General features: G+C 39.8%; 1 protein-coding gene across 2 annotated transcripts in view; it reads right to left on the reverse strand.

Moving 5' to 3' along the window:
- The window catches only part of LOC133513093 (zinc finger MYM-type protein 4-like), a 49307-nt gene that overhangs the window by 11230 nt on the left and 12904 nt on the right, over positions 1 to 25173 (reverse strand). For both annotated transcript variants that reach the window (XM_061843463.1, XM_061843464.1), the window contains exons 4-23: positions 18283 to 18335; positions 15186 to 15233; positions 13775 to 13924; positions 13072 to 13135; positions 12617 to 12816; positions 12381 to 12505; positions 11724 to 11958; positions 11368 to 11580; positions 11116 to 11266; positions 10906 to 11021; positions 9157 to 9501; positions 8913 to 9063; positions 8566 to 8741; positions 8215 to 8386; positions 7971 to 8084; positions 6195 to 6238; positions 5958 to 6096; positions 3131 to 3190; positions 856 to 1001; positions 88 to 760 (exon numbers count right to left, since the gene is read on the reverse strand). In XM_061843463.1, coding sequence (XP_061699447.1) covers positions 88 to 760; positions 856 to 1001; positions 3131 to 3190; positions 5958 to 6096; positions 6195 to 6238; positions 7971 to 8084; positions 8215 to 8386; positions 8566 to 8741; positions 8913 to 9063; positions 9157 to 9501; positions 10906 to 11021; positions 11116 to 11266; positions 11368 to 11580; positions 11724 to 11958; positions 12381 to 12505; positions 12617 to 12816; positions 13072 to 13135; positions 13775 to 13924; positions 15186 to 15233; positions 18283 to 18335 — 3375 coding nt within the window. The remainder of the gene's footprint in view (positions 1 to 87; positions 761 to 855; positions 1002 to 3130; positions 3191 to 5957; positions 6097 to 6194; positions 6239 to 7970; positions 8085 to 8214; positions 8387 to 8565; positions 8742 to 8912; positions 9064 to 9156; positions 9502 to 10905; positions 11022 to 11115; positions 11267 to 11367; positions 11581 to 11723; positions 11959 to 12380; positions 12506 to 12616; positions 12817 to 13071; positions 13136 to 13774; positions 13925 to 15185; positions 15234 to 18282; positions 18336 to 25173) is intronic.

Raw genomic sequence — 25173 nt, forward strand, 5'->3', positions numbered from 1 at the left:
TAAATGTAAATCCTTTCTACATTAGACGCTGTGGACTCAAGTTGGAGAAACAAATGTGTATACAAAATTAGTCAGTCAGGACATCACCTGTGCTGGCATCATCAGAATCCATCTTCACTTCAGTCTCCAAGTCGCAAGGATCTGATAGGACAGGGGCAGCTGTCTCCACATCCAAACGATCAGATTGGACACTGGCATCTGGCTCAACATCCAAATGATCTACTTGAATATTGGTATCTACCTCCTCATACAAAGAATCAGATTGGACATTGGCAGCTGGCTCCAGATTCAAAGGATCTAATTGGACAGAAACAGCTAATGCACGTTTGCTCAGTGGTGGCCCATATCTTTTGAAGTCATCAAATTCATTTTGCCTTTCCAAATCCAAAGTCTCTGATTGGACAGCTGCATCTTTTACATCTTTACACTGTGTGGGTGCAATGACCAACGGAACTGGTGGAGTGTCCATGGGATCTGACTGTACAGCGATTTCTCTCACATCTTTGATTTGGGAGACCACCTCAGGATTATTCTTCTCTTCAGTCTCTAGTTGGAAAGGCTCTGACTGGATGGCCGCATCTTTCAGATCTTTTCTCTGTCCTGGTACATCAATGGGCAATGGAACCAGGGGTTTGACCTCCTGCTCAATGGAGACCTCAACATTACCCTGGTTTTTAGGCTCTTCGTGCCAAGGATATGATTGGATGGCTGCATCTGTCACTTCTTTATTCTGAGGTGGTATCACGATGGGCACTGGAAGCTAGAAAAATACTTTCGTGAAGATATAGAAATGTGCATGTAATGTGTTTAATCAAAAATGTGATAGAATTTGAAATGTAACATAATGGACCGTACAGTTATAGGCAGAGCCATTGGAACAGGCGTGTGCTGAGAGTACATGTTCATAGGCACTGGGATAAAGACTGGCACAGGAACTGGCACCATTAGCACCTTCACTTTATCATCCTCTAAGGAGCAATTTTCCAAGGGTGGAGATGGAGCTGGATGAGAGAGACCAAGATAAGAAAATACTAAATCACAAATTAAAAAGGTAAGGAGATTAATACACAGTACACCGAATGATTTTCATGTGCATTTCAGAGGAAACGCGAAACTCCATTTAAAGATATTGCACCATTTTTGGTAAGTAAGAAAGTAAACAATTTTTTCAAGTATATGTATCTGATGATTGACAACTTTTACTCCCTACATTTAAAAACATACAGTATCTGTTCTCTAAGTTGAAATTTTGTCAAAATAGACATGTTACTTTTTACTGCTTGCTTGTGATGTATGAATAGCATGCGAGCGCCCATCATTCCAAAGTTAAAAAATAAATTCAATGTTTTCAACACCATACTTGCCATCTCCCCTGAAGGGTTACTGCTGTTTATTTTAAATTGGATTTCAAGATGAAATGTCTGTTCGTAGTGTTGGGTTTTATCAAGTAAATTTCCCCTCAAAAAAGCGACTTATACTCCAGTGCGTCTTACATATGTTTTGTCCTTCTTTATTATCCATTTTGGTGTGACTTTAACTCCGGAGCAACTTATAGTACAGAAAATACAGTGTGTGTGTGTGTGTGTGTATACACATTAATTATGCTAAGGAAAAAAAAATCTGCCTAATCTGAAGAAACAGAGGAATTTGAATGTTATTATCATTATCTAATTTAGCATTTGTTTTTATTAACTCAGCTCACAATGTTAGCAAAACCATGGAATCATGGTTTGAAAGAATAACAGCCTGAGTTAATAAACTCTATATTACTGTAACTATTTTGTGGGCAGAGTATTTTTTTCTCTTAATTATCAAACTGGGCATTGTATACAACTGACACTAATGAATGTTACTGTCTAGTTTTGTAATGCATTACATTTAAGAGACTGCTCTTTTCCCTCTTTTACTTGGGTAAAACAAATAAGTACTTACTTACAGTCAAACTTATCCTTTTTTTCCTCCATATGTAAGTGTATTTACATAGAAAGTGTGAATACTTTTGTCTGCATTTTGTCCCACACAAAATGCAACTGAGATCAATCTGCCTTACCTATCCTGTTGTTTTCTCATCTAGTGAGGAAAATGATGTAATTGCAGTGATTGGCTTCTTTCTTAATTAGGCAACCACGCTAACACACACACACGCACACGCACACACACACACACACACACACACACACACACACACACACACACCACACACACACACGTACACACCATCTCGCAGATAGGACATAATGGTGTCATGACATTGAATACTCATTACTATTCTAATTATTATATACAGTAAATATTCAAATGTATATTAGAAAGGCAGCACAGTGGCCGGCTGGCTAGCATATCTACTGTATCGTTCACATTTGGCCTCGCTTGTGCAGAGTTTACATGGTTTCACCGTGCCTGCGTGACTTTTCTCTGGGTACACCAGTTTCCTCCCATATTCTAAAACCATACATGATAAATTAATTGAGCACTCTAAATTTTCTGTCGGTGTTGAAGCAAGTGCGACTGTTCATTTGCCTGTGTGCACCCTGCAACATGCTGGTGACAAGTTGAGGGTGTAAAATGCCTCTTGCCCTGAGTCAGCTGAAATAAGTTAGAGACCCTAGTGAGTACGATAAATGGATAGATGATACAGGTATGGGTGTTCTTCATGTTAGCTTTTATTTTCTATAGTTATTTTTCATTTTCTTTTTATTAAACTCCAAAATACTGTTGCTACCGATATAATCATTCGTTTTATTGTATTAGGAACAAGGATGTACAGTATATAGTAATATTTCTGACTTACAATTACATTATTAGGGTGCTATATTGGAGTTCTACATAGAGACATAGGGTCTACATAAGGAAGTAGATAAGGGCAAGAGTAAATAAGTTTAACGTCTTTTCTATTTTTTTTTTAATCTGTTAGGGTTAATTTTTCTGTCACTCTCTCAGATTCATTCATCAAATGAATAAAAAATTCCCATCCCTTTATGTTTGCTCCCCAACGATTCTGACTTGTAATGACTGTCTTTAATCACCAGTTGTTCTCTATAGTTACCAATGTGATTTCATTATACACGCGTAATAACTAGTCATGTAGTCGATTACAGACAACTAAGTACTATCGGTATAAGACACTCACCCGTTTCCTCGTCTGTCTTCATCTTTTTAACATCTTTTTCACAGTCAATTGAAGTGATATCTGCTTGGAGAGAGGGAGCAGTGATTAGCTTGCCATTATAGCGTCTCTTGTTAGATTCATCACACAGAAACACCTTTATCTGTAGTTATCACTTAAAATGAATCAAAGTTAAAGCTCCAGTGTCATGCCTATTGACATTCTAAAATCGATATTGTAATGAAAAATACACATAACATTATTCACTTTAATGTCAATACGAAAAAATAAATATGAGCGTAGAGCGTGTCATTCATGCGCAAAGTTGCGGAAGTGTCATTCGACATCCAAGTGGAAGCCATATTTCCGGCAACGTCATCAGCATATGTTACACTGGGACATTCGCCATTGAAAACACGTAGTGGTACAGCTGCTATGGAACACCAAGCTCTTTTCGAAGAAGAGAACATCTCACAATCGAGTGACGTGACCGGGGCAATATTACCCTATCATTTCGAGCCATATTTGGATGATATGCGGATCACTTCTCACTAGCAACAGATTCCCCGACAGTATGTATGAGTCACCCGGGCGGCGCTGTGATGAGCCACCCGGGACAAATCTGTGCTCGGCGGACGAGGCACCGCTGAAGTCGTCCGCAGCGGACGAGGAACCGCTGAAGCAGTCCGTGGCGGATGAGGGACCGCCGGAGCTTTCCGCAATTTTTCCAGTCACAATTAATGAATGCGAATTTGTGTAAAACCAGGGGTCATTAATTTAAGTATTGGTATTTGTATCGAAAAAAATCTGAGTGGGTCCATCACGATGTGGGATTTATTCTTGATTGAGAATAGATCCAGCAACGAAGTACTTGTATGCGTCCAGACTTTTATACGCTTTCAAACTTTTCTGTGTAAATCTCAACGACTCACTCACCAGATACATGTGTATATCCAGTTGGCCAAGACAAGCGGAAGGAAATTCCACATTCTTATTAGCGAAAACATCGACTTCGACATTAAACATGGGTCCTCTGTGCCATGTGTCTCCAATTTTTCCACATACCTTCCTTTATTATCACCTTCTAAATGTTTAACGGTATCAGACAAACCCTGGATGTCATGCTATAAGACGTATTTTCGTTTCGTCTCAACGGAATTAACTTGCAACAATGCTTTGTTTGATTGGCAATATGGCGAATTACGTGATTGTATGACGTAGGTACACGAGCTGTATTTGGTAGCTTGGATACACACTATAACACATTCTAGCAAGTATGCTAACAATGTAGCTGGTGTGTTCAGGTGTTCTTCATTGGTCTAGTCAGATAACAGACATTTTGCAACTTGTTAACTTAAGCAGAGAGAAGTTCTTCTGTCACATAACACACCACCAGACACTTTCCGCCAGCTGTTCCAAGATTGTTGACCTCAAGTATTTGAAGTTGTCCACCCTTTCTATCTGTTCTCCCTGGAGCCTCACTCTTTTCCCTCCACCACTCTCATTCATGCACATATATTCTGTTTGTGCATTGTGAAATTTCTTCCTTCCCACAGTAACCATTTAAAACCAACCAAGTATAGTATAAGCAAAGATTAATGTATTGTTTTAAATGTCCCATATTTTGAAGGATTTAATATGACCCTCACCCCCCCCCTCTATAAAAATTGAGAAATAAATAGTTTCTTGACAATATTCAGTTTTTTTTTGTTTTTAATTCCTGATTTTGTGGCTTCTATGAGCTGGAAACCCAGATTATGAAAAAATAAACAAATAAATACTTGAAATAGTTTAAATTAGGGCGGCACGGTGGATCAGCTGGTAAAGCGTCGGCCTCGCAGTTCTGAGGTCCCGGGTTCAATCCCGGACCCGCCTGTGTGGAGTTTGCATGTTCTCCCCATGCCTGCGTGGGTTTCCTCCCACATTCCAAAAACATGCAACATATATTGGACACTTTAAATTGCCCGTAGGTGTGATTGTGAGTGCGGTTGTTTGTCTCTATGTGCCCTGTGATTGGCTGGCAACCAGTTCAGCATGCACCCCGCCTCTTGCCCGTTGACACCTGGAATAGGCTCCAGCACTCCCCGTGACCCTCGTGAGGATAAGCGGTGAAGAAAATGGATGGATAGTTTAAATTAAGGGCCTTGAATTTACAACATATGAATCATTGATATAAAAAAGTTCCATGATATTGATTTTTTTTTTTTTTTTTGGAAAGGGTCAGGAGAAAAACTTAACACAAATTAATCAATAAAATCTGTTAATGGCACAGCCCAACAAGACAGTATAGCAATTTTTAAATAGTTACTGTGGGGAGTGGGAATGAATTTGAAAGGCCTACATTTTGGGTAGTTAGACTTCCATTGAGTGACTCTCAAACATGGACTACAAAAGTGTCAGAAAACACGAGTGTCCAGAAAAGCCCCTTCTGTTTGACCCAGTTTGTACCCACTTTGGTGATATTTGACAAATACTGCCCACTTTCCTCTGACTGGCTCCTTTCATGTGAGAGAACATATTTGTTATGTTGACAACGCTGGCTTGGGAGGGGAAAAGTAGGGGGAGAAAAGTACAACTAAAAGACAAGGTATTAATTAATTGGAGTTTGACCACTTGAAAACTGAATTGCAGAAAAGTGAAAATTAACATGACTTGACCTTTGAATTGCTCTGTATGACGCCATAAGAATAGTAAACAAGAGACAATACTAAGACAATAAGACAAGACTAAAAGACCAATTTTGACTAACTGATAACTAATACCCGTGGTGAATATGTGTCAAGTTCTAACATCTGTAGGTAGTAGTTTTCATGTAAATGGGGAATGACATTAAATGGTGTTATGTACTTACCGGATGAATCTGTGGATGGTGGTAGGAGGAGGCATAAACTCTCTTGATCCATTGTGAATGGCCGGCAAAGCACAGACTTGTTCTTCATTTGACGTCGGTTGGATGGGGGTCCACGCATGGCATCTGTTTGAGTACTGGCCTATGCATTTAGGCAGCAAAACAAAATATTTTGAATGTTGGTCTGGTTGTCTTTGGAAGATACACTGTATTGATTTATAAAGAAGATGCAATACACACATGATCAAGAATCTTGCCATCCATGCTACAGTTTGGAAGTCCTCCTGTCATCAGAATAGGAGAAAAACGGACATGATCCAGCAGTGTACAGTATATCTTTTTAGCCAAAATATGTTCACAATTAATTCTGACAGTGGCATGCCAATGATATGTTTGCCTTTTTTTTTTTTAAGGCAAATATGCTAAATTAAAAGGTATAACTAACAGCAGCATAGAATTTGCAGTAGACTAAGTTTTAAGGGGGAATGCAGGGTTCACGGTGCCTGTTCACCACCTCGCCAATGGCTAATTGTACTATGATGTGGCAAAGCGAATATTTTCCACATTCGCCAGGGTGTCAAATCACAAAACAGGTTAATAATTTTGAAGACCGCAATTTTTGGTTTCGATACAAAATTGTTACAGCCTTAACCCTATACTGTACGTTGTCAGTTTCAGTGTTAAGCAAGCTTCCAGATGATAGCAACCTTTTGTATACAGTATAAACTGAAGATGACGATATTAGCATTTTGTATAAGCTACCTCATGAAAAAAAACTGGTTGACGTGTTTGAGGGACAACATTTTAGTGGGAAAGAGGGTGTGGTTTAAGCAGATAGGACACCAAACAGAGATTTAATGCATTAATTACCCAAGAAGTATCTAGACTACAGTTGAATCTGGGTTTATAGCATTTATCAGAATAGCATGGCTGTATGCTGATGATTTGAAGGTTGACTATTCAACATTTTGCCAGCATTTTAGAAATCACACAACTTGCTAATATGTGAAAAGTGAAAAGAAAGGGATTGGGAGGTGATTGTATGATATACTGTATGTATGACGGTGATTGAATCTACAATGCACAGTGACCGCGCAACACCATAAAGTGTGACGTGGTGCACACACTATTTTGATTTTCCTTTGTAAAAAGTCAATTTGTAACTTTTTTTTAATTTACACATAATACAGCTTTACCTGTGTGCTAAGTATTGTGGGTCATCCCGACATGCATGGTCAAAAATCGGGCATGGATGTTAAGGACTGTCCCATTGAAGGATTTACAATACTTCTATTAAATCACATTTACAATGAAAAAGTGGGGATTTTCAACTTCATTGTTGTCCGGACTATGAGCTGGTTTAACGCACTGCACGGCTGACATTACTTAAGTGCTTCCCCCTGCCTTTGTCATCCAGAGCTTTGCTAGTTAAACGATTACATAATCTTGTCAGTTTCCTTGCTCTTCACATCAAAATTATTGTGGTGGCAGCAATAGTGTATGTGTTTGTATGACCCTAATGTCAAACAGCCACTTACAGTACTTTGAAGTTTTTGTATCCAGACACACAGTTGCCTTCATGGAGCACAATTGGCATCCATCTATCTGTCAGTTAAGAGTCTTTAGAGAAGTGCACTGGAAAAAGTGTGCTTTTTTGTTTATTTGACACTAATATTTAACTTATTGGTTCATTTTGATATAACTAACTTGTGTGAGAAGTATTGGATACCGTTAAGATATTTTTTTTGATTGATTAGTGATATTCCTGCGAGTTGGCAGCTGCTATTCTGTGAATTGCCACAACAAAACTAAAGTGAGACTTTGATGCACTGGCAAAAAAAAAGTGATCAACAAAACAGCACAGTTCCCAATACAAGAAAATCTAAGTATTAACACAACAATGCCTTTTTTGTTATTATTTTTCATATGTACGCATCTGATTGTGACTTGGCCTGCCTGTCAAATTTTAAATGTCGTGGCCCCTGAGCCAAAATGTTTGCCCACCCCTGAACTAACCAGTCATAGCAATATCCGATGGCACACTGGGCTGAGTTGCAGAACCATTTGCGAGTGACACGACATCAGCTATGACAGGGTTAGCTTTTGAGGGGTGGTGAGGCTGGGCTGGAGCTGGAATAATAATAAAAAAATGCACATTTAAAAATCAAACATACTACACAAAATGCCTTTCCAACACAATAATTTACAGGTACTCAACAACCAACAGACAATTCTGACATCACACGTCAATATATATTACCATGAGGTGGCTCTGATCCAGTACCATTACTGGTAGTGTGCTGGCTCGATTCAAAATTCACAGAGCAGTACCCGAGTAAGCAGGTCAGGTTGCAGAAGTTCCGCACTGAACCCATGTACTGTAGCTTCTCATTTAAGTACCCCTGCTTCCTACAACTGTCACATCGACCCATCTGTACAGAAGAGAGTGATAAAGTCACACTGATCACTATATTGACTGATATCATATTAATAAAAATATCTAATAATGATATAGGAATTTATTGTTTAGATTCTTAATAGATTTAAGGGCTGATTTGCTCTAGATAGCTGTGCATTTATTATATATTTAATTGAAGAATTTTGTCCTTACCCCGTAGTAGAGCACAGTGTACTGAGACATGCACAGGGGCTTGCAGAACTCTTCTAGCTTGCCTCCGTAGTGGCTATGCAACATTTTTTGGCTAATGCTATAGCAATAACTGCAGGGACGGCAGGGTGGATCCTTGTTACGAGATGTGATGCATAATTTGAAGTTTTGCTTACAGTCTGAAACACACAAAAGTTGGGGAGTGTCACCAGCCATTTAAGGTTATGAGCAATGCAATGTCCAGGTCAAAAACATCATACATAGTATATTTTAAACATACTTCATATAACCTGATAGACTTGTGGTTTCTCGAGTGCATGCAAAAATGTCAAGAATTAATACTGACTCACATTTACTGCAGAAGAAAATGTCTCTCTCATTGTAGTGGATTGTGTCAAATGGCACCTTTTCCCTCCTACAGACTTCACACATTACATGGATATTGTTTTGAGTTTTATAAAGGTCACAACATGTCATGGAGCAGAACACAGAAATCCGATCCTGTTTAAATTAAAAAAAAAAAAAGAGGGTATGATTATACAACTGTTCCAGAGTTTAAACTGCTGAAGATGTTGTGATCAGAGCACGTCTTACTCTGTGGCCAAAAAGCAGCGGCTTGGTGATGAACTGCTTGGTACACTGATGGCAGGTCACTTTGGGGCTGTCGCTGGGTCTACCCTCTCCTGGTTTGAGAGGCTGAGCGAGGGGTGTTCGGGGATGGCCTTGGCCTGGTCCAGAAGTCGAGGTCAAGCCTAGCGATGGAGGAACCAAAGGAGGCACTGAGCTGTTACTGGCATGGTGGCTGGGATATGGGGCTGAAGATGGGTAATCCTGAGGAATGAGAGGGACTGAGCTGGCTCCAGAGGAGGGCCCAAATCGTGAGGCATCCCTTGGAGAAGATTTTCCATTGATCAGATCGGACCCCGTATGTCCCGTTTTCTGTTAAAAAGTATAAAAATTAACAAGCTATTACAAGTTTTACATCAAATTATCATGATTCGGAAACTTTTAGCTTTTCAAAACGTAGCACATTTCAGTCAGATTATTAAGAACTGCATGCATATGCAACTAGTTGCAGCAGACCTTTAAGTAGGAGCTCTTAAATGACGGCGCAAGCTCATGTATGCACACGTCAATGCACTTGCTCTATCACCACATGCAAACCAGCTCGCTCTCTGTCTGACAGGAAACATTGACTTGAAAAGATGAGTAATGTCTTCTGATGACTTTCAAAAATAAGAGAATTCATTACTTTTAATGACCAGAGAAGTTTGGCTGTTAGAACATCTGTTGCCGCTGTTATGTCTAACTTCGTCTGCTTTGCCTTTGCAATTGTAGACCCCGCAACTGTGGCAGTCTGTGGGTGCAGTAACTGCACATGTAATGAATACTGGAAACTCCCTGGAGTCAACATGTGCTTCTCCCCCTTGACATGGCTTACCAGTCTCGCTTCTCCCAAGCTGGTTACATAGAAAGATTTTGAGCAAAGTAGGGATATAGCACGTCCGTGGTGAGGTTTTTTTTTTTTTAGTGTTGTCGTGTGTCTTTTGATGTAGTAATGTATATATGTGACAGCCAATAAAGTTATTAAAAAAAAACGCCAGCGTGGGAATGACAGCTCATCTATGATGGACAACAATTAATGCCTGGATCAGACTACGAGACGAATTTGGTCTTTCATAATTGCAATATGTCAGACTACTGGAATAAAATCTTGTAAAGCAATACCACAGAATCCCATCTTTTATGTTTTCTGGGCCTTATCATGTCACCTCAAACACAACTGGATACACTTGCTACCACGGCGAGGACATCACAACGCATGTAGTATACGAACAAAATGGGGAAAAAACATTGTAGTGGTAACTCAGGAGATTACGTTCATTTTAGTACGGCTTGGGTTTTCTTCATTGTTAATATAAAATGGCTTGCAAGCAGGGAACAAAAATGTTATGGAACATAGGAAGCTAGTGCTACCTATCACTAACGGTTTTATGTAAACATGCCGCCGTTGTGTGGAATCATGCTGTAAAGTTGCGTATGTGAAGTGATTTAGTTACAATAAAGTCACCCCCCCCCCAAATATTCTGAACACTTTCCATGCCAGAAGTATACTGAGAAGAATACAACAATGCTGCTCAAGAATACCACAGCAGGTGTCAAGGGATGTATCTTATATTCCAGTCACTAATTTTCCTCTTAACATGGCAAACTAATCAGCATGTCAGCAAATTGCAGCCAAGAATAACTCAAATGATTCAAGCGAGAATTCCGTATACCACTATAGCAATAATAATAATAATAATTATTATTATTATTATGCAACTCTTACACCTCCCTTACCCTGAAAGTAGAAACACATTCATAGGAACAAAAGTTCCTTATGGTGCCATCCACCATTGCCAAGTGATACTGAGGAACAGCTACAGTCTTACACAGGCAGCATGGGAATGCAGCCCCTAGGGAAAGGACATGAACATCTCACGTGAATATTAAAAAAAAAAAAATCATTATGCCTATCCCATTTTTGGGCGGGATTGTCTGTTGTCCTACCGGTTAATGTGTGTAGCGGTGGTCTGCTCATTTGAACACAAACAGGTGAACAGTAAAGCTGAACTTTCCCCTTTTCGTCTCGCTCCATGATGGTGGCAGACACTATTGCAGACTTTTGACATCTGGCACACTCAATTGTCTTTCGGCAGGACTGTTTGGATAGGAAATAAAGAAACACAACCTTTCATATTACAATCATTTGTGTGCTTTGTGTGGTACCCCCCACACCCTGAAAAAAAGGAACTTACACACCTGTTTGTAAGTGCCAATGCAGGTAGGACCACAGAAGTTTAGCTCTGATTTTTCAATTGTAAGTGTATGATAGGAGTCCGAACTGCTATTACAGTAAAGTCCACAGCTTTCACAGCAGTTCATGGCTAACTGCCGCATCCTGCGCCAGGTAACAAAACAAGCGTCACTGCAGAGTCTGTGTAGACGACCTTGGTGGCTCACCTCATGCTCGATCTGGTGCAGAGAATCAGGATGATGGGCGGAGTATTAATCAATAAGTACACACTCTACAACAAAAATCTGCATGACAGAGTTCAAGCAGGCAAACTAACACAAAAACTTATGTTTCCAATAAAAGCTTGTGTCATTGTCATTACCCGGTTGGTGATTCTGCACACACTACAAATAACATTTTCTGCTGGTCGCTCAGCAGGCTTCTCCAGTGGCTTTTCAATCTTCTTCTCTGGCCGTTTGTCAACTACTTTTTCAGGGGCCTTTTCAGGTTTCTTTGTCCTGTGTCTAAAGATTGATAAACAGTGCTGGCCGCAAAAGTGCAAGTATGTGTTGTCATCAGCTGGGATTGTTATTGTGTCCCGAGCCCGAAGAATCTCACTGCAAAAAAAAAACATAGAACACAAAGGCAAAGAAATCATTGTAGTACTAGAGTTTAACAGCAAGATGGCAGAGGGAAACAACCAAATCTGGCAGTATTATACAAGTAAACCCCTGTGTAGTATAGCCAAGCTGGTGCTAGTGATGGCCATTTTAGCACTGTGTTTGCTCTCTAGTATGATCTTCCTTTTGTAATTTCATTTCATCCTTGGCAACCCCACGCCACTTACTTCCACAATAAAAGACTTGCTATGTAGTGTACTCCTTTTTCGCCAACTTTCACAAATACGCATACCACTCCAGAAGAAGTGCTGTTTGTTGTACCTTAGTTGAATTTTGTGGTATTTGTCCTGTATATTGTAATGACAATTAAGCGAATATATTTATTTCAGTTGGAAATAAAGAGAGTCACCAAGATGTACCTGTTGCATAGAGAGCATAATTGGTTCTTGTTTGCTGGGGGTAGATGTCCTGTCAAACAAAGCGTGGAGCAGAAGAGTTGTGTCGAACCTTTTCTCTGGAATGCTGTTTGACCTTTTAGGAGAACCTAAACAAATCAAGAAATAAATAACATTTGTAGTATTGATTAGACCGTTGGGCTTGCTTTTCTTTCTTTTGTCTCTGAGTAGCACGAACAGCAGTAAAGATGTAATTGTACCTTAAAGCAACCACTGCAGCGAACACTACCAGGAATGGTTGGTGCAGGGGGTCGAAGGGCTATTGGCGCCAACGATGTAAGTGAAGTCTGAATTGGAGGTGGGGGTCGTACAGAAAGAGGAGCCATTGCTTGAAGGACAGCACCTCTACCGGGAATAAAAATGGCTGTTTGCTGGGAAACAGCTGCTGTCACTTGATGGGCTGGAAAGAGGAAAGGTGACAAAAGCTGAGAGAAGAAATACTGACTTGGAACTAGCATAAAGAAAATATATACTTGGAATCTTGAATAATTTGATCAATGCGAGATTTTAAAGCAGGCATTTCAAACGAACATTAAGAACAAAGACATTCTCTTTGGTTTGTGCCATGTCTAATAAATATCTGCTTCAAGAAAGCTTATCGCTAACACTAACTGAAGCAATATATATATATGATTGGAGAAATATTGACACTCACCCACAGGGGATACAAGTGTGTTACCTCCACCAACAGAGTAAACAGAGCTGATCCTAAGTTCATCCTGGAAAACAATTAGAATTCGACAAGAAAAATATGTCACATGTAATTATTAGGGGTGTAAACATTCATTTTGGCAGTGTCCTAGTCCTAGTTTAAGTAGTCCTAAGTGTAAAAAGTCTTGAGAACCACTGTTCTACAGTGCTTCCGCTCAAAACTCTTTTTCACTACTTTGGTCTTTGGTATCGGGATTTGGTAACAGTAATTGTAAATTACAGAACTCCGAATTTGGAAAATGATAATTTCACATCCCACCAGAGGGATGCATATCACACTGAGAATCATTGGCCTAGCATGCGTGCACTCTTAGGTAATATGTCACGCGTAGGCCACGTTGCGTGTGTGTGTGTTTGAATAATCCGACAAGATTAAAGACTAGTTTGACCAAAAAAAAAAAAAAAGACAAGTAACGTGCAAAAAAGAACATGCAAACCTTAATTGATATTGCACTTTATTTCATTTATTGTCTAATGTTGTTATTTTATGGCTATTTAAAAAATAATGTTTATTGTCACCTACAAAGCAGTTTTGGAGATTAACAGCTAAATTTGTCATTAAAGGTGTTTATACTTCAAGGAAGAACCACAGAGCACATTGACAAAAACTCCAAGGACATAGCTGAAGCGAGTAGTGTATCATTTACCTCCTGATGATCCAGTTCTTCTTTGATTTGTCTGATGTTGCCCTGAGGCAGTAAAGCAGCATCGTAGCCCTCATCAATTGGCTCATCTTTAACGGTGATATTGGGAGACATTGGAGGGTTGCTGACCTCCACTGGAGGAGGCTCGGAACGCTGACATACAAAACAAAAGGGTTCTTTTAAAAATGCAGACACTTCACATTTTTAAATCAGTCATTCAATTGATGTTCAAGAAAAGTAACCTTCCTCTGAACCAGATCTATCTTTTTCATAAACATCTTTATTCCAACACATTGCTTAATTGACGGCCTGATTCATTTTTTCAGTTATTTAAAAAAAAACCCACACATTTATACTTTCATTTCCTTTCCATTTCTGTTCATTTGAGGATGCCAGTGATTGTAGCAAAGGTGTCCAACATCATGTTGATGATGATTAAGGCAAAAAAAAAAAAAAAAAAAATAAATAAATAAATAAAAAAGACAGACATTAACACACTGAGACAAAAAGACATTATGATATGAAAATGACCGGCAGGAGGGTTCACATTAACAGAGGTCAGTGCATCTCAGCCTTATTTGAAAAGCCTACAAGGTAGGCTTTTTTTTTTTTTTTAGATATATAAAATGTGCGATATAAACAGTACACACCGCACACTACCACCTGCACACAGACTGGTACCTCTTCTTACGAAATTAATTTGTTCCGGAGGTCATTTCATGATATGAATTTTTCACAAGTCCAAGAGCTTTTTACATGTAGATCGCCTAATCTTTACTACGACGCCTCCTGTGAAAAATAAGCATTCAAAGTACATAATGTAAAGAATAATAAAAATTATGTTCATTTACCTTTGGCGTTGGGCGATAATGCGAAGAGAAGCGTGAGTGACAAGCAAAAGGCATTGTAGGGAATGGAAAAAGGAGGCAAACATTCGACAGCCAAGAAAAAAAATATGCATACAAATGTACGCACGTACACAACTTAATTTCACTAAAGTTTCTTGGGGCCAATGGTGAAGAAAGAAGAATAAACTTGCAAAAATACAAACGAAAACCTTGTACTTTTCCAATGTGTGCGAGCTTGTGATTTGGTGACGAGTGTCCAAGGGACCTGAAAAGCATCATATGTAAAGATTGTAGTCCCTCCAAGCCAATGGCATACCAGGAAGATGCAACGGCAATAGCCAATAAGAGAGCAGCTCTATCGCGCCACACAAACCAAAAAATACAGGATGTTTACGTTTGGTGGAATTCGGGGGCTGCAAATCCAGCGCCTATTTTTCTCTTCCATACCCTGAATTTTCCTTCGTAACTAGAGACAATTTTCCGGGGAGGCGTTTCGTAACCAGAATGTTTTGTTACTAGAGACCTTTGACACACACACGCACAAACACACATCTATGCAGACTTGCCTCGCTTGTGCGCTTCTGCTTCTTCCTTTGCCGTCCGTGGTGTGTGCACTGTGGGCGTGATACAAGAGTGGGGGTCAGAGTAGTTGTCAGCTCCCAGATCGGACTGCAATTCTGGAGCTCCTTAATGAGAGTAGACTTTTAATTCCATAAAAGCAACTCTGCCTGTTGAGCAGAAACCTACGAATGTATCTGTCTCAGAACGGACTTCGTGTGTGAGAGATAGCAGTTGCAAAAAAACCCAAATTTTAAGTAGGACTCCTACGTTGTGTTATTTCGTTTGCTTATATTTCGTTCAAAAGAAAAAATATTTTCAGCAAATGTAATGCACTGAATTTGTTTATGAAATGATTCATTCTTTGAGCTCTGTCGCCATTAGCCAGCCAGGTGTGACCGTTAGCTGAAGCATTTGTTTCGGCTGGGACTGGAAACGGAAGCATTCTGTGCAGTCTCAATGTATCAATTGAGACACGCAGCTGCTCCTGTGGAGAAGATGTGGTAAACTTTCATAATGAGACACTGACACGCGAATTGCAATCCAACAAAAATTATGTCAATTGGTCATTCTTTCTCTGTGGCCCAGTAGCAAATGTGTCACAGCCCGGTACCAGTCCGACCACTGCTGTAATCCATATTCTTAATTCAGGATTTATCCAGGAAGTATTCTACAACTGTATATATTGAAATAAATTAAACAGCGTATGTTAACAACAAAGTTTAAGTTTGCTAACAGTGAGATTATTTGATCAACAAGGTCAAGATGAACAAACTTGAGGTAAAACAAAATTAAGTTAATGATGACCTGACACGGGAGGAAACAACTTCCACTGAGTCAACATGTTTTCATTCGATCAGTGAAACCCGGTGCTTAAGCAAAACATTCATCCTAGGTTGGACGTATGCGGTGATTAACATAAAGGGAGGATTTTAGCTCTTCGAAAAGCAAATTGAGAATAGATGGTCAAGCAAAGAATTTTGTTCTGGATGATGTGATCAGTAAGGTAATGCTCGATACCATATCTTATTTGGTTTTCAGGAATGTTTGACCTGATCCATCTGATATTTCTCATTTTAATCAGGTTTAAGATTATTTTCAAGTTATTGATTTTACGCCTTTGGAACTCAAGATTTCCACTTTTGAAACTTTGAATGTAACTAAGTACATTTTTGTATACTTTTTCCCTTTTGAACATCTGTTTTACATTTCAAGCAAACAAGTGTGAACTTTTGTACTCCAAGAGTGAGTATTCCTTTTTCTTGTTTGGTTACTGCATGTACACTTTAATCTTTTATTTTGGACTTTCTATATTTTGTTCTCGTCTTCAATTATAATATACTTTTATTTTCTTTTGGATTGTACCTTTGCCCTTGCTAAACTGTCAATTAAATTGAGATTTTTGAGCCTTTAAAATGTCTTCCATTTTTCTTAGTCATTAGTGCTGTGTTGTCTGTTAGGAGATTAAATAACATATCAGCATGAACATTAATTATTCCATTCTATGTTTTAAAGGTTATTTCTGCTTTTAGCAATAACAGGCCCTGGCTGTCTTAAAGTTTGTTAAATTATACCTAGGCTATTCCATGTGCAAACCAAGCACGAGGAAGCAGCCTTAAAGGAGTGTAGTTTATATTTTATTTAATATACTGAGGTTACTCTATTAAATAATATATTTAGTTGAAGTAGGGTCGGCGCTCCACAATGGCTGTAAGTGCCTAAGCACTCATTATTCCAGCTAAAGCAAAGTTCTTATCACCTGCTGCTGCTCACTGTGCGATACACGGGAGCAACAGGGAACTTTAACCGTTTAAACTGACAGCTGGCTCAGATTATTCAAATCCTAAAGACTGTTAAGATTTATCTAAAACTGGGAATATCAGGGGCTGGCTCTATATATTTTGTATAGTTATTTTGTGTTTATTTTTTTACAGTGCAGCCTTCTTTTTTTTAACAGCATATAATGTACATTGTGTTCTGTATCCTGAATTTCCAAGGCAAATCTCACATCATGTTCTGCATCTCGATTGGCTAAGGCTCGCGAGCCATATCTGGCTCTTTTGACGGTTGCATATGCCTCTCAGAGCCATTATAACAACATATTGCACATGTAATTTCTGTCGCGTAGGCAATGCAAAGGAGGCAGAGACAGTTTGTTCTAGTAAAGTTTCCGTAGTTTGCTATCTAATATGGAAGTCGATGTGGCCAGCCGGAGAAGGGTTGAACGTAGATTGGGTAAAAATGAATTGTGGAAACGCTTTTGACAAAAATGGCTAAAAGAAAGAGATGAGAGCACAGTTTTCAGCAAGAATGGACAGAGGAATATGTCTTTGTGGAGAAAGACATTTCTTTGGTGTTTGATAGATAATGACAAAACTGCAACGATGAAATGATCAAATATAAAGTGTCACTTCGACACACCCCATACAGCATTTGCATCAAATTATTATGTGGGGGACAGCAGGGAGAAAGCATGTCAAAAGCTCCTGTCCAGAGTCCAAGCTAGTCCAGAGCAACTCCGTGTTTGCAAATAAGGTGACTGGAATTCAGATAATTTTGCTGGTGCTTTGGGAATTGTGAGAAACTCAAAGTCATTCACAGATGGGGATAAACATTGAAGAAAGTACAAAAGTTATAGATCAACTTACAAGAAAAAAAATTCATGTTAAACATGTTCTTCAGGGTCTCACATCCCTGGCATTGCAACATGACCCCCCCCCATGGGGTTGGGCCCCACTATGAGTTTTTTTTTTTTTTTTCCACTGCGGTGGTCCATCACCACCGCAGACTGCGATCGGACTATTGTAATACGCGTACATTACGATGATGATGCTCAAACAAAATATTGTGCAGCCCTATTACATAGAAAGAAATGGTCTGTTTGAAATCCATCCGAGACAAATTACTTGTTTGTTGTTTATATACTTATCCAATATAGCTGATTCTGTTTAATTCCAAAATTTTATCTTTTCTCAATACTGAACAAATAATGAAAACAGACATTGTTCAGTAGGCTCATATATGAATAGAATAGAAGCACAAAGCGCAAGACAATCTGAAATGTCATTGTTCGATGACAGTTTCTATTAACTAAAATTTACCCACCTCTTCTTGCTGACCGTCTTCTGTTTCCTCTGTATGATTCAGGATTCCTGGATCTGATGAGAGGTTAAAAAGTCAAGTTTTTATGTGGCCAGCACCGGAGGAAAAACAAAATCAAAGACAGAACGTGTGACCAATGAGGTGACAATCATTTGCTTTAGACTAACAGGCATACAGTCCTGTGGGAAAGTATTCCCTCCATTCTCAAATTCTTATATTTTTTCATAGCTTCCCCACTTTAACGTTAAAGATCGTCAAATAAATAGAAACATCAGGCAAATATAACCCAAATAAACTCAAAATACTGTTTTTAAATAAATTTTTTTCGGCAAAAAAATAATAATAATTGAAAGTTAAGTGGCTCTGTGTGGAAAAATAAATTAGACCCCCCAAATTAAATGATGAACTAATTGTGGTCTATCACAATTTTTGGTGAATTTTCACTAATCACAACCAAGCCTGATTACCTCCAGACCTGTTCAATAAATAAATAAACAGATAAATAAATAAACTCAACAGAATCCTCAAACCTGGCATTGCCATTTAAATCCACGTTGTGGGGGATAAATAGCAAGCCCAAGCAAAAAAGCAGAAGTTTCTGTTTTGGATCACAAATAATCAAAAAGAATAAAATACTACTTACGTTATTCTGATGATAGCTACAACTACTGGCACACCGTATTTACTCCAAACAATACAAAATAATTCATTTGGTTTCTGCACATGTACAGTTGTACTAGCTATCGCCCTCCATTAAGATCTCCACACCAGGAAATGTTGATAAGCCTAGCCCAAGGAGCTACACAGATATATGTGGCAGTCACCAACGGTAGGATGAATGAAATTTGATCCAACAGAGTGTGGAAGACAGCTTGCTAGAAAAGAGGAAGGTTCAAAATCAATCTGGGTTCTACATTTAGTCACGGTATTGGGAAGGATCCTGGTTAAGGGAAGTCAATTTAAACAAAAATGTTAACTTTTCTGTGGGGAGAAGTGGAAGCCAAACTGCCCCAGCATGGATGAATGCCATTTATTGTCATTATACCACTGTACTCTTCACATTTTTACGAATTTTCAATTCCAATTTTTCATTTCTTAGACTACTAGTTTAAAATACGTGGAGTAATTATTTGATTGTGATTCAAAAGTCTTTTGTTACTGTAAATAAGAAAAGTGAATCTGGATTTAGAGGGTGATTCTGAGCCCTAGTAGCTGGTAGAAAAACCAATAAAACATCTTGTTCTTTGCACTTGTTGGTGGAATTAAAACTAGAAATAGAGTTAAAGATGACCACAATGGAGCAGACTGGGCATCCTCTAATTGTTCAAGATTAGTATCTTAACAGTTATGAAAAAGTTGGAATAGGCCAGTCTATACGTCATAGAGAATATCAAATACAATCAGGTTCTAATAAGTTTAGCTTGAATAAAAGCGTGAAGTTGGGTATCGAGTCTAAGATTGTAAGAAAAATCTAAACGTTTTATAATCAATGAATTTTGGACCATGTTGCAATCTCAAGTACAGTGTGTGCCCTTGTCCAATCACATTTTTTTTCTTTTTTTTTTTTAATATACCATATTTTCAAGATTGCAGAGGTGGGGCCTCCAAGAGGGGTTGCGTCACGAAGGGCATCTGGTGTAAGACTGTGCCAAACATATATGACCATTCATCTGAGATGACACGCTGTGGCGACCCCTAACGGGACAAGCCGAAAGAAAGATAGAGGTCTTAAAATCTCTTCTAAATAGATGAGGCGCCACAATAGACATGGTACCTTACAATGTGGTGCACCTTATGTGCACACAGAGTTCCAACGGTTGCAAATGTTGTTGTGTGACTTGTACAACAAAGTACAACTTAAACACACTGGTTACACTTTTAGCATGCATGCTAGCATATGTTTTGGTGTGTATGTCAGTTACCATTTAAGTAAGGAGGTCCTTAGTGCCGTAAAGCATGCTGGGAGCATGTAAATGTTTAAAGGTCTACCGACATCCCTATATAAATTTTAAATAGATATTGTTATGAAAACTACATATAATATTCACTTCAATGTCCATTACTGAAAAAAAAAGAAAGGAGACCGTGTCATTCATGCGGAAAGTTGCGGAAGTCTCACTCAACATCCCAGTGGCAGCCATATTGCCTGCAACGTCATTTACAGACGTTGCACTGGGACAGTCTCCATAGAAACACGCTGAGCCACCTGCAATGGAAGATGAACTAGAGAGACTTTTTTATTTTTCTGACGCCCCTTCTGAGGGTGAAGCTCTTCTCACTCACACACACACACACAACACACACACACACACACACACACACACACCACACACACACACACACACACACACCTCAGAAGCAAGTGAGGCCATATTACCTTGTTGTTTTGACCTGCATTAGACGATATGCGGATCACTTCTAACTGACCAAAGACACCCTGACAGACAGACGAGGAGAACGAGGAACCCGATCAAATATTCAAAATGACTTGTGTATGTAGCATACTCAGTGGGTCCCATGCCGGACGAAGTAATGAGTGCCCAGACACCGGTGGCCGGTGGGGAAGCGCTCCTCTCCTCCTCCCCCACCTTTCTGACCGATCCACCTCCGCATCGAGGCTAGCTAGCTTATGATTGCTGCTTTTGGAGAAGTTGTTGGAGATTGGTGACTATACGTCTAGTTAGCTCGTGTTACACGCTACCAAACTGCCTTTGTACTTCTATTTTATTGTTTTGTGTTGTATTGTATTGTGTGTGTGATTAAATTGTCTTAAACGCAATACAAGTGCTTTGTGTGTAAGTGCCGGTTTGACCAAGGGGATTTATTCACACGTAACATATGCTAGAAACTGTTGGAAAAATTAGTCCGCCACATGAATTATTTTTTTTAATAGCTCTATACACATCTACCTGTCATTTAGAACCCACAAAGCTTTCGTCCAATCCATTTTTCATGATGAACCGGGTGTTTTAGAAAAGTGTGAAGAGTGAATTCATCCTCCCGAGTGCTCGAGCAAAATCTAGCAATACGACGAGTGGGCATTTTGGCTAACACGAAAAAAAAAGAACTACTTTTTCACTGGTACAATAGGTTTAAACCAATATAAACACTCAACCCCGCTACTGTAAAAAATATCACTTCCTGGTTCTTCTCCAACACAAATGCCTCGAGAGGATTTTCATGGCGGGAATTGCAAAAAGCCATATACGATAACATCATGACGTATGGTGAAAAAACAGATGGGTCTATTCCGGTACCTTTTTTTAAAATTAAAAACATACTAAAAATCATGCTTTACATGTCGGTAGACCTTTAAAGTGCATGTTTTGTTAATTATTTCATGAGTCATTTGTTTAATTTGCTAATTATGCTATTCTGTTTGCTGTGGTGTGATCATTTTAGTTTCAATGTGATACCGTGAGTGTGTACAACACAGTCAGTAATGACTACCCTACACAGACTGTGTGTGGGGCAACGTCGGCTTCTTCTTACAGATGTAAAAAGCAGTACAGTAATCCCTCTCTTCTTCGCACTTCACCTACTGCGGCTTCAGTATATTGCGAGGCTGAAGAAAGTACTGATGAACCTCAAACGGCAAAGAGGGAATCACCCCCTCGAGGACGAACCTTTTCAGCAAGCAAAGGTTGGTTTGAAATATTTTAAAAGGGTTCCACCAGGGGTGCTCAATGTGTCGATTGCGAATGACCAGTCGATGGCCGAGGCAGTTTTGTTCGATTGCATCACAACGGTGCGTCGGGAACATTCTGCTGAAGTTTCCGAATGATGAATGGTAACTATACAGTAATCCAATACAGTGTTTTATAATTCATATTTATAGTGTAAATTTATAATACTGTATGTTATATTAACAAGGTTTTAAAATTAAAGCTTTAACTGTTTCAAATATGCAAAGTACAAATACTGTTTACATATTTTAAATATCCTGGTACCCACATAAAAATCCCTCGCTACTTCAGTTATTCACGTTTTGCGGGTGGATCTGGTCCCAATTAACTGCAAAAAACAAGGGGTTACTGTTTTCCTCTCTGCCTTGAGTGCCATCTTATACACACTAAAATATGTGCTAGCATATATGCTAACAATGTAACCAGTGTGTACTGTGTTGGACAGTACCACAACAATTGTGCACATAACATATTACATGTTCCCTTCTTCTTTTCCTTTCGGCTTGTCCCGTTAGGGGTCGCCAGAGCGTGTCATCTTTTGCCATCTTAGCCTATCTCGTGCATCTTCCTCTCTAACACCCACTGTCCTAATGTCTTCCCTCACCACATCCATCAACCTTCTCTTTGGTCTTCCTCTCGCTCTTTTGCCTGGGAGCTCCATCCTCAGCATCCTTCTACCAATATACTCACTCTCTCGCCTCTGAACATGTCCAAACCATCGAAGTCTGCTCTCTCGAATCTTGTCTCCAAAACATCCAACTTTGGCTGTCCCTCTAATGAGCTCATTTCTAATCCTATCCAACCTGATCACGCCGAGCGAGAACCTCAACATCTTCATTTCTGCCACCTCCAGTTCTGCTTCCTGTTGTTTCTTTAGTGCCACCGTCTGTAATCCGTACATCATGGCCGGCCTCACCACTGTTTTGTAAACTTTGCCCTTCATCCTAGCAGAGACTCTTCTGTCACATAACACACCAGACACCTTTCGCCAGCTGTTCCAACCTGCTTGGACTCGTTTCTTCACTTCCTTACCACACTCACCATTGCTCTCGATTGTTGACCCTAAATATTTGAAGTCCTCCACCCTTGCTATCTCTTCTACCTGTAGCCTCACTCTTCCCCCTCCACCTTTCTCATTCACGCACATATATTCTGTTTTACTTATAATCTAATCTTCATTCCTCTCCTTCCCAGTGCATGTCTCCATCTTTCTAATTGTTCCTCTGCATGCTCCCTGCTTTCATTGCATATCACAATATCATCTGCGAACATCATGGTCCAAGGGGATTCCAGTCTAACCTCATCTGTCAGCCTATCCATTACCACTGCAAACAGGAAGGGTCTCAGAGTTGATCCCTGATGCAGACCCACCTCCACCTAAAATTCCTCTGTCACACCTAAGGCACACCTCACCATTGTTCTGCTGCCATCATACATGTCCTGTACCATTTTAACATACTTCTCTGCCACACCATACTTACGCATGCAGTACCACAGTTCCTCTCTTGGTACTCTGTCATAGGCTTTCTCTAGATCCACAAAGACACAATGTAGCTCCTTCTGACCTTCTCTGTACTTTTCCACGAGCATCCTCAAGGCAAATAATGCATCTGTGGTACTCTTTCTAGGCATACTGTTGCTCGCAGATACTTACTTCTGTCCTGAGTCGAGCCTCCACTACTCTTTCCCATAACTTCATTGTGTGGCTCATCAACTTTATTCCTCTATAGTTCCCACAGGTCTAAACATCCCCTTTGTTCTTAAAAATGGGAACTAGAACACTTTTCTTCCATTCTTCAGGCATCTTTTCGCCCGCTAGTATTCTGTTGAATAACTTGGTCAAAAACTCCACAGCCATCTCTCCAAATTGCTTCCATACCTCTACCAGTATGTCATCAGGACCAACTGCCTTTGCATTTTTCATCCTTTGTAGTGCCTTTCTGACCTCCCCCTTAGTAATCATTGCCACTTCCTGGTCCTTCACACTTGCCTCTTCAACTCTTCCTTCTTTCTCATTTTCTTCATTCATCAACTTCTCAAAGTATTCTTTCCATCTATTTAGCACACTACTGGCACCACCAGTCAACACATTTCCATCTCTATCCTTAATCACCCTTACGTGCTGCACATCCTTCCCATCTCCATCCCTCTGTCTGGCCAACCTGTAGAGATCCTTTTCTCCTTCTTTCGTGTCTAACGTGGTGTACATGTCTTCATATGCCTCTTGTTTAGCCTTTGCCACCTCTGCCTTTGCCCTACGTCGCATCTCGATGTACTCCTTTCGCCTCTCCTCAGTCCTCTCAGTATCCCACTTCTTCTTCGCTAATCTCTTTCCGTGTATGACTCCTTATATTTTGGGGTTCCACCACCAAGTCTCCTTCTTCCTTTTCCTACCAAAAGACACACCAAGTACTCTCCTGCCTGTCTCTCTGATTACCTTGGCTGTCGTTGTCCAGTCTTCCGGGAGCTTCTGCTGTCCATCGAGAGCCTGTCTTACCTCTTTCCGAAAGGCCGCACAACATTCTTCCTTTCTCAGCTTCCACTACATGGTTCTCTGCTCTACCTTTGTCTTCTTAATCTTCTTACCCACCACCAGAGTCATCCTACACACTACCATCCTATGCTGTCGAGCTACACTCTCCCCTACCACTACATTACAGTCAGTAACCTCCTTCAGATTACATCGTCTGCACAAAATATAATCCACCTGCGTGCTTCTACCTCAGCTCTTGTAGGTCACTATATGTTCCTCCCTCTTCTGGAAATAAGTGTTCACTACAGCCATCTCCATCCTTTTTGCAAAGTCCACCACCATCTGTCCCTCAAAGTTCCTTTCCTGGATGCCGTACTTACCCATCACTTCTTCATCGCCCCTGTTTCCTTTACCAATATGTCCATTACAATCTGCACCAATCACAACTCTCTCGCTGTCTGGGATGCTCAGAACTACTTCATCTAGTTCCTTCCAGAATTTCTCTTTCAACTCTAGGTCACATCCTACCTGTGGTGCATAGCCGCTAACCACATTATACATAACACCCTCAATTTCAAATTTTAGTCTCATCACTCGATCTGATACTCTTTTCACCTCCAAGACATTCTTAGCCAGCTCTTCCTTTAAAATAACCCCTACTCCATTTCTCTTCCCATCTACTCCGTGGTAGAATAATTTAAACCCTGCTCCCAAACTTCTAGCCTTACTACCTTT

Source organism: Syngnathoides biaculeatus, chromosome 15 (assembly GCF_019802595.1).
Source record: "Syngnathoides biaculeatus isolate LvHL_M chromosome 15, ASM1980259v1, whole genome shotgun sequence".
Taxonomy (NCBI): Eukaryota; Metazoa; Chordata; class Actinopteri; order Syngnathiformes; family Syngnathidae; genus Syngnathoides; species Syngnathoides biaculeatus.